General features: G+C 40.5%; 1 protein-coding gene across 2 annotated transcripts; it reads left to right on the forward strand.

Moving 5' to 3' along the window:
* Positions 1-1,240: 1,240 nt before the first annotated feature.
* hlx1 (H2.0-like homeo box 1 (Drosophila)) lies at positions 1,241-5,058 on the forward strand. Of its 2 annotated transcripts, XM_031730175.2 has the most exons (4): positions 1,244-1,857; positions 2,370-2,552; positions 2,727-2,911; positions 4,226-5,057. In XM_031730175.2, exons 1-4 carry the CDS (start codon positions 1,416-1,418, stop codon positions 4,553-4,555), a joined length of 1,140 nt encoding a protein of 379 aa, XP_031586035.1. In that variant the 5' UTR covers positions 1,244-1,415; the 3' UTR covers positions 4,556-5,057. The 2 variants fall into 2 exon arrangements, with proteins under 2 accessions (XP_031586036.1, XP_031586035.1); XM_031730176.2 differs by lacking the exon at positions 2,370-2,552 and having other exon boundaries at positions 1,241-1,857; positions 4,226-5,058.
* The last annotated feature ends 4,822 nt before the right edge of the window (positions 5,059-9,880 follow it).

Here is a 9,880-nt window from a genome sequence, read left to right on the forward strand (position 1 = left end):
CGTGCTGCGTCTGCTACATCCTCTTCCCTGGATTGTTTTGACTGCACGGTGGAGGGCAAACGTTAAATGTCATTTCTAAATTTAACCCGGAAAAGTGTCACTCGAAAACATCATGATAGCGGGCAGTCAGGGTCATCGGCCCTTCCGCCCGCATGAATCAAGACTAAATGAATGCGAGCTTCAGAAGCCATTGTTTCAACACATGCAAGAGAAACATGCGATCGGAGTCTTTGAGGAAGGAGGAGGGGGACCCGAAAACAGAATCAAGACACGACAGTAACAGAGGAAAAGAAAGTGAAGGGCAGTTTATTTAAACTTAAAATGCAGACAGCGCAGACAGTCACACTTACAAAAACAGTATTATCAGAGATACTAAAAATCAGTTTTTGGTGGGGTCAACCAAGCCAGGCTGCAGGATAAATTCTAAGCAAAGTCCCTGATTATAAAATCTTATTGGCCGAGGCCCAGCGTGTGTGAATCTTGAGGGGCCTTGCGGATGAAGTATCGCCTCTGAAGTTAATTGTGTTTTCGCTTTAGAGGGGAATAGATTTCCTCTGTTTATTATGAGCATGGGGACGGATTTGCGTCACCGTGCAACTTGCAGGTCGAGATAAAGTTGCACAAATATTGAAAAAGGGAAGTTCTAACAGTCATTATAAAGTTTCTCCCCCCCTCAGCTCCGGAAGAAATAAGGATTTCTGCTGTATCCTAAAATACTAAAACATGTTCTATTTTGGGGGCAAATCTAGCAGGCATATCCGCTCATTTAACACGAATCACAGCCCATCAAAAACAGGATGAGATGGAGCTAATAGAGACTCTCCTGGGCCCGGGGTTTTAACAGTTGACAGTTCATTATTAAATAGTGATTTTCGCATCACTGCGTGTTGCCTGTCTTTCGATTTCATTTCAAACTTATTTTGTTAAAAAAAAGAAGACAAAAAACAGACCTATATTTAAAGTCCGCGTCAATTTCCACGAAGAAGAATCGAAATTAACATGACAGTCCCTGTGCGTAATGACTGTTTTTGTATGTGGTGATATGAGTGAGGAGGAGGTTCTCTTTAAGTGATCAATCCATCATCTCAGGATCAAAATTGCTCCAACGAGCCGTGTGTGTGTGTGTGTGTGTGTATGAAAGAGAGAGAGACTATGTTACACATCATCCTCATTTACAAGGGCGTGATGTGAGCAAATGCAAAACATCCATTGGCTCCGACAGCGACCAATCAGTGTCAGCGGAGGAACTTCAGAGTGGAACTGCAGGGTTAGGATTTCAGAGTTGAGAGAGCGATTTGGCACTTACACAAAGAGCACGATCATCTGTCCTCCTAAAACGCTACCCGTGCTTTTTTACATGCCTGTCCTTTTATACCCACTTCTGAGCAACAGCGCGACGCATTAGAAGCTCCGGGATGTACACGGCCGGGCTCAATCCGTTTTATGCATCAAACTTCAGCCTCTGGTCCGCGTACTGCGCGGGGGGCTTCGCTGTGGATACCATGAAGAAACCCTCGTTTTGCATCGCAGACATTTTGCAGGCTGGAGATGCGGAGAACATCCCGGGATCGTCGGCCCTCATGGTGCACATGGGACACCACCACCATCGCGCACAGCAGGGGCACTCGGGCAACTCTCCGCTGCGCCCTTCTCCCGTTGCGCCGGAGCCGTACGGTGCCAGGGTGAATCCGGCGTCTCCCTACCACAGACACGGACTACAACTAACCTCAGTCCCCAGAACGGCATTTAACTCCCAACAAGCCCCCCCGCCTTCAAGCAAAGACCTCAAATTTGGAATTGATCGGATACTGTCTACAGACTTTGATCCAAAATGCAAAGAAAAGTCGTCACTAAGAGGTGAGCGGAGAGGTTTTTATCCCACTCAAGTTACATTTTAGAGGCGGTTAAACAACAAACAGGGGTGTGTTTATTACCTTAAATATTTCGATGACACCACATAGCTGTACAAGAAGATAACACAAAATCACATCCAAAGCTTAGAAACTGAAACCAGAAGCAACCTGCTCCACTTTATAACACTGACAGATTGGTGACAGAGTCCGGGCCGCACATAGTCTCGCATTAACGAGTCCTGTGGGGAAATCTTCTCCTCTCTTGCCCCCCCTAACAAGAGGTCAGAGGTCAGGATCAGCTTCAAACTGCAACAACGCAGCTGGAAGATTGTTACGCAGTACTTTAACCAAATCAAATCCGGGTTATAAAGTCAGAAAAGTCCCCCCATCCCCCCCAAACTTTATTTTAAACTTGACCATGTTTGCCCCCAGCAGAAAAGAGCGGAGGTGTAAGTGTGTGTCTCTGCGATAACTGTGTGCTGACTGAAGCCCCTCATCTCTCGCTCTCTATAACAGATCTCGCATCCATCGTTAGCTCGAACCGTCAGTCAGGCATCCACGTCCCCGTTCAGCCTTCAGCCAGCCAGTTCTTCTCCTCCATAGACCCCGGGATGAGCGACGCGTCCTCCATGATGAGTTCACTAGGCAGCAGCAGCAGCAGACAATCAGGCCAGCATCAGTTTCAGGACACCTTCCCAGGTAGACATCACACTATAGGACTGTAGCAGACGGAAAAAAAAATCTAATATTTTTTTAAATGTGTGACACACCTGCTGAGAATGTCCACTATGACTGTTGGAGTCTATTTTTTTTTTAACCTCATCGTGTTTTTTCTTTTCTTTTGTCCTTTTCTTTCTTTTTTTCTCCTTTTAGGTCCATACGCTGTCCTCACAAAAGACACGATGCCTCAGACGTACAAGAGGAAAAGGTCATGGTCCAGAGCGGTGTTTTCAAACCTGCAGAGGAAAGGACTGGAGAAAAGATTTGAAATACAGAAGTACGTCACCAAGCCAGACAGAAAGCAGCTGGCTGCCATGCTGGGACTGACAGACGCTCAGGTAAGATGCAGTGTTTACTCAGGAGGATGGGGCCCGCACTGGCCTGTTTAAGTCATTGTTTTTCTTCTTCCTCTTCTTCTTCTTCTTCTTGTTGGTATGATTATTATTATTATTATTATTATTATTATTATCATTATTATTATTATTTTCTCAGAGACAGATTTGCAGATTGTTATTTAATTTATCAACAGCTCATGTAAACCTTCTTTCATATATTTATTCTACGTAACCTAAGGTATCTTTTAAAATAGATCCAGGAGAAGTCAAGGCAACAAGTTGTTCTGATCCAAGATGAGTCATAAAAAACAAGACATGAAGCATTTTAAATACACTCGAGTTATGAACCCATTTACCCCCATAAAATTGCCCAGTCAAACCAACCCCCAGTTTATGTTTACCCCAATTCCCCTGCTCTAAAAGCTGACCTCTCTGCCCTCTAAATCATTGCACACACTGTAAAATACCCACAGTGTGCTTGTTTCTCATACTTCACTGTAGGCTAGTCAACCCAGCTGTTGCCAAACTCAGCGTCCTCACTTGTAGCCAATGAGGAGGTCAGATGATTTTTGTGCCTCCTTACATTCTGAATTCTCCCAAAAGGTTGTTTTCAATCTTTTTTCTCCTTCTTTTTTTCTGTCTTTTTTTTTTTTTTTTTTTTTTTTTTTTAGCTCGTTTAAACAGAACAAAGAGAAAAAATAGGAAATGAGTAATAAAGCTGAAACCCTAACAGGCTTTGACCTCCACCTCAGGCAGCATTGTGACTGTATGGTGCAATGTGATTGGCTAAGAGGCTTTCTGCCATGTGCCAGATCTCACCATATATTGGGCAACCTTTCGCCACGTTTCTTTTGTGTTTGCATTTCTTCACTTAGCCTCATTTAATCTCACCAAGCAACATTAATGCTAATAACTAAAATAGAAACAGATTCTCATATTTAATTAATCATATATTTTTATTATGTCACATTTGAGGATATATTTTATATGAGGGTTCCAACTTCTTGTCATCTGCAGAGGTTTTATAGCTCTTGCATTTGCATTGTGGTGTTTATTGCTTTTGGACTGCTCCTTTGTACCAGTGGGATTCACCTGGTAAAGTGAAATGTTCCTGGGCAGTGGTTTGCCTTGAATTGTGTCGACTATTTTTCATTTTTAACAAGAGAGGAAAGAAAAAAAATATTGGGATTTTTTTCCTTGAACAAAAACTGTTTAACCCTTGAAATGCTGCTCCAGTTTGTGTGAAGGTTTAGGGGTTGTTTAGGGGAAGGGGAGTAAGAGAGTTTAACGCTTCTTGACTTGAACGTTTGCTTTCAGGTGAAGGTTTGGTTTCAGAACAGACGCATGAAGTGGAGACACTCCAAAGAAGCGCAGGCCCAGAAGGATAAGGAGAAGGACGAGAAGGGCGAGAAGAATCTGTCTGATTCCGGCGGCAGGGAGCCCAAAGAGCCGCTGGAGTCTGAGTGTGAGAGCGAAGGCAGGAGCGATTGTGAATCCGACGAGGCCGGGGAGGAAAGCGCTGATGGACACTTGGACATTTCTGAGCACAATAAGCCCAGCGTGATCATGAACGGGAGCGCGCCGGCGAGCAGCACGGAGACGGTGGCCACAGTCACAGACACAGCGGCATCACAGGTGCTAATATGAGGACGCCGCGCGTATTTAGGTCACGAACACTCATTAGAAGAACGAGATTTTATTAATATTTTTTGACAGAAGAACGACAGTATGTTCAGACACCGAGGAGTCAGTATCACTTCCCGCTGCTGTGGTGGAGAAGTTAAGCTTGAAAGGTCGGTTTAATTCCTGGAAACACGTGACGCAAATACACAGCTTTATTGCAAAATACTCCCAGCATGCTGCAGATTATGGTGTGAATTTTACTAAATTTGATCTGTTTTTAATAAAACCACAGTGCACGTAAAGTTTAAAGAAAAAAGAAAAGAAACAAAAGGCAGACTTCCGGCCTTCTTCAATGTCTGCTTACTGTCGTTTTCCTCTCAAGAGCTTCTGTGTGCATGATGTTTTCCTCATGCGAAGGAAATACGGGGTTGTGAATTTTATTTTGAGGTTATGAACCACTCGTTTCACGTTATGAATGAGATCTCAGAACATCACGCCAGTGTTCATACATATATATATATATATATATATATATATATATATATATATATATATATATATATATATATATATATATATATGCTATTTTGTTAATAATTTGCACTGAAAATGTTGTAAATAAAATGTTTTCTTACCTTGAAAATCGTATTATTATTACTCTCATAGCCACACTATTAACAAACATATTCTGTGCGATGCATGCTTGGCTGCTGTTTGCTTGTAAACAGTGCAACTAGAAAATTCAACTAACACAAACAGCAATTAAATTTCAGAAAAATAAGCCGCTCGTGTAGGTAACTTTGGTTAAATTTATCTTTTTATTTTCATGAAGTTAAATAGTAACTGCTGTTCAAAATAATAATCCTCGAAAATAAAAGACGATTAATATCAATATGTAGCTAATTTTTTATTATTATTTGGAAACACCAAACGAACTTATCATTGTTTAAACATTTTAAATGCAACATTAGTTTTAAAACATATTAATTCGTAAATCTGCCGTAAATAAATGTTTACCCTCGTGGAAGCGCATTTCTCTCCTCCTGACGCTGTTAATTCAGGCAGTGCCGAAAACGGGGGAGACACCCAGAGGGTAATTTACAGTTTGTATACATTTACTGGCTCCAGATAGCAGCGAGGACCCGGATTTGTATATTTTATGCATCCAGACAGATACAATCAACATCTATTCATAATCTCCCATTTGAAGTCACTTTTCACACCAAATCCGACAAATAAACGATGCCGCTCATAATCCAGCAATATCAAGGGCGTAGATTTGGTTTTGGCATTGGTGGGGACGGGTGTTTCAACCACTGAACCCCGCCCTTTTTCTTTCTTTTTTTTCCTTTTCGTCTTTGCTTCTTGATAAAAAAGGACAAATATACTTGCCTACATATGCTATTCTACATGCTATTAAAACATGTAAAATTACAATTCATAGTTTTATATGTGAATTATATAATGTTAAATTACTATTAAACAAATGACTGACTAAGTATTTTAGACTTTAGTTTACTTCAGCCATATTCCATATAAATCAGGTATCATACAAAAATAAAAATAGCTTCAAATACAGTCAAGACAATAAAAGAATATGACTTTAAGGACTTAAATGTGGGATGGAGCGATTTCGCAGGTCTTTCCTCCCCACTGCTGTCAGACTCCACAACAAAGACTTTTGCAGCTGATCAAACACACATAAGACGTTGTAAGTTGTATTTTTACTCAGGTGTATATAACATTTGTATTCTATTTTTATCCTAATGTATATTTTATTCTATTCTTTACAGTTGTGTACAGTATATTATTCTTATTGTATTCTAATTTTTGCTATATAACTTTGCACTGTCCACTTTCTGCTGTGACAAAATGAAAGGTAATCTTATCTTAACACGATTACTTCAGTTATAGTACACCAACTTCTCTTATACATTAGCACTAAGAGAACACTAAATGAACTGGTGGTTTTTGTCCATAAAACTCATCTAAGATGACCACAAAATTATTATTCTGTGCTTGATGTGCCTCACCTTTGGCCCTGGCTTTTCCCCTCTGACTGCACTAGGACATATTGATAAAATAACACATTGATTCGTGCCATATAAAAAGTGAGACAATTCAGATTCTTTGTCAAATCTACACTAATCAATCAATTTACATCAGCAGTTAAACAATTGTAGTGCAAACTGCACTACAATAAGTGGTATGGAACATTTGCAAAATCATGACTACCTCATGATATTTTGTCTCAAAATTAACCCTATGAATATGTCAGTGCCACTAGGATGAAATTATTGTGTCACCAACATTTTAACGTAGAGACATATAATTCTAACAGCCTCTTTAAACTAATATCCTGGCTTGCTCGAGGCTGCCGTTTTTTCTTACAGTTTCAATCAAAATTAGACATGTTGCTCTGAGACTGGGAGAACTAATAGAGCTGCTTGTTGTGCAGTTAGTGTCCAAAACACGTAATTCATGGTTGCATACAATTTTAGACTGATGTGGGCCAAAGCCTAGCATAGCCTGTAACGTTATTATGACGGACACATTTCATGAGTGAACTTGGCTTTAAGTGACTTACAGGTTTCTTTGAAAAATACTTTCTTATATGCACGTTCTTCCTCGTTGCTGCCATCCTCCTCTCCTCCTCGCAGCGCAGGTTTGCCGCTGCTGAAACTAAACAGAGCTCCCTGAAAAGCTCAGCCAATCACATTGGCCATATTTGTCACATGAGGTCGGACTCCAGTAGAGAACGTAATTTAACTCTTTCTGCACCGCTGGGTGACTGAGACGCTGACAGATCGATTTTTTTTCTTTCTATCGTTTTTTTTGTTTTTTTTTTTTACAAGAAGCGATCAAATTATTGGTGGGGACAATTCAATAATCGCTGGATATTGGTGGGGACGTGTCCCCTCCGTCCATGCCAAATCGACGCCCTTGAGCAATATCATGAATCTGAAATATCATCTGATATTTCAGTGACCCAGTGAAATGTGACCCAGTGAAATGTCCCAGTTAGCGAATCACGAAGGCAAGAGAAAAAAAAATCAACATTACTGCAGCCATATACAGAAAGCTGCATGTGCAGGGCAATGAAGTGAGCTAAAGGATGTTTAATAGCATGATGTCATGACACACTCCCCCACTTTTACATGTCTATTATGTCTATCTGTGTCTGTAGGAGTAATTCTGTTTTATAAGGCGATCGTAAATCTTGACTAAAACCCTGTGACATCTCCTCAAACTCTTCATTCCTCATAGTGCAGTTTTAAATACAATGTAAGTGTCATAACAAAGATCAATATTCATTTCTGAGTGGTCATCATAGCTGTCAGAGTCACGTAAAGCACTCTGTTACGAAAAAAGAAAACCCCAAAAACAATTGATGACTTCTCCAGAAAATTCCTCCTGTGTAAGTGTTTTCCAGTCCAGCTGCAGGCCAGCGTAATGATTGTGTAAGATGACAGTTTGAGTCACACTGTTGTTTATTAATGTGGGTATAAATATATTTAAGAGCTCCAGTGTCGTGCGTCTTGCACAGCAAGGATAATTTTTGCATTAATCTGAAGCAACCTGCCTCGGCTACTAGAAGGTCTGTTGATGGAAAATAAGCCTGAAGGAACTTTATGGGAAAACAAGCTAATAAATAAGCTTTGTACTGTTTTACAATGTATCCTAAACACCAGCACTGGAAGATGTATGAGGATTTATTGGAGTTAGCGCCACACAGTACTCCTAGGCAATGGGCATCCAGGATTTCACAAAAACTATTAATGAACTGGCAACACAATTAACTATATATAAATGCAAATGCATTTTACTTTATGTTGTTAACAATCTGTACAATCCTGCTATATTTCAAATATTGTGCTCCTGTGGTATTTCACTTAAATCACAGATTTGAACAGGTGCAGTTTTCACTCGGGTTTAATAAATTCAGTCCAAGAACAACAATAAAGCTGATCACAGCGTGACTAGCTGGAACTATTTTCACTAAGTCAAGCACCTTTCAAGATAAATATCATAGAGAGCGTCACAGTAAAATGCTAAAAGGAGAAAGATTTTTTTTTAATTATTTAAAAGAAATTTTGAAAAAACGAGCGTTTAGCTGCCATATAAAAGAGACCATGGACTCCACATGGGGCACAGTCACCAGTTCATGATCACATGACCTCAGGGACCTGCTGGGGATGTATGGATGTAAAATACTATATGATAATCTGTAATAGTATTCCTTATTCATTATAAAGTTACCATTTGTAAGTGTGATAAATCACAATTTTCAGACCGTGAGATAAATGTAGCTGAAGATAGCGCAAACATTTAAGCATTTTTTATATTAAAATCTTCCAAACAGATTGAAAATGGGGTGGGGGCATGATTTGCGGTGATGTACAAATTACTCTCCACCCTTCAATCCAGTCAGGAAACTCAAAGCTCTTCGCTCATTCTCGTCATGTAATCAGCAACATCATAGTGAGTGACCCAAAAAACCTGGACCACCAGAAACTCTCTCAACTACCGAGTCCTCTCTCTTCTCCTCCGGAAAGAGCGCTGCCCCCCGAGAGAGCTGGGGGGTTTTCCGTTTTACTTTAGCATCTTGAATTTCACTTTCCTGCCGCCATGCCTGGCCGTACAGTATACCTGCTGCCTTTTATTTACCCCTAAACTTCATTCAACGATGCTTCTCCTAAACTTGGCCTTGGACGGTTGAGAAGTAGATGGCACTCTTCGTCTTCTTCTTCACTCTTAATTCTTGCTGGATGAGAAGTTGTCAGAGTTATGATAGTCAGTTTCCATGGAAGGCAGTAAAAGCTCCGGGCACTTTATCAAGCTAATATTAACTGTTAAACACTCGTGTATTAAATGTCTGGGTGGGTTGAGTCTCGAATTATCCTCAAAAAGCCATAAATTACATTAGTATTTGCAAATGTACAATAACAATAACAATCCGAACCCTTAACATAATACTGAGAGGCCTTGATTTGTGAACTGTCCTAAGAACTTTTATGAGCAGGATAGGAGAAAGTCCATCTGGCCCGTATTTAATGTCAGCCTTTCCGCCTCCATTAAAAGCTGTCCTATACGTCCCCCTTGACAACCCCAGGACAGGGCAACCCATAAAAAAAACCAACCTCGCAGATTTCAGCCAATATTTAACGCTTTGAAAAAGTAACTGTGTACAACAAATTACCTCAGTGAGAGCAGAGGAGGGGGTTTCTGTCTGCAGTGCTTGAGAGATTAACGTGACTAAAAGCTATGACGTCTCAAGTGCTTTGAGGCATTATCTGTGAAGTTGCTCGATAGGCTGATGGAGATTTCTCCCGCGTTGCTGTAACGCAT

This window comes from Oreochromis aureus, linkage group 15 (genome assembly GCF_013358895.1).
Source record: "Oreochromis aureus strain Israel breed Guangdong linkage group 15, ZZ_aureus, whole genome shotgun sequence".
Lineage (NCBI taxonomy): Eukaryota > Metazoa > Chordata > Actinopteri > Cichliformes > Cichlidae > Oreochromis > Oreochromis aureus.

Excerpts from the sequence above, each read along its gene's own strand:
- hlx1 (XM_031730175.2), top strand. The coding sequence starts at position 1,416 with ATGTACACGGCCGGGCTCAATCCGTTTTATGCATCAAACTTCAGCCTC. Across the intron at positions 2,553-2,726 it reads GTTTCAGGACACCTTCCCAG|GTCCATACGCTGTCCTCACA; the intron begins GTAGACATCACA and ends TTCTCCTTTTAG. Across the intron at positions 2,912-4,225 it reads TGGGACTGACAGACGCTCAG|GTGAAGGTTTGGTTTCAGAA; the intron begins GTAAGATGCAGT and ends GTTTGCTTTCAG.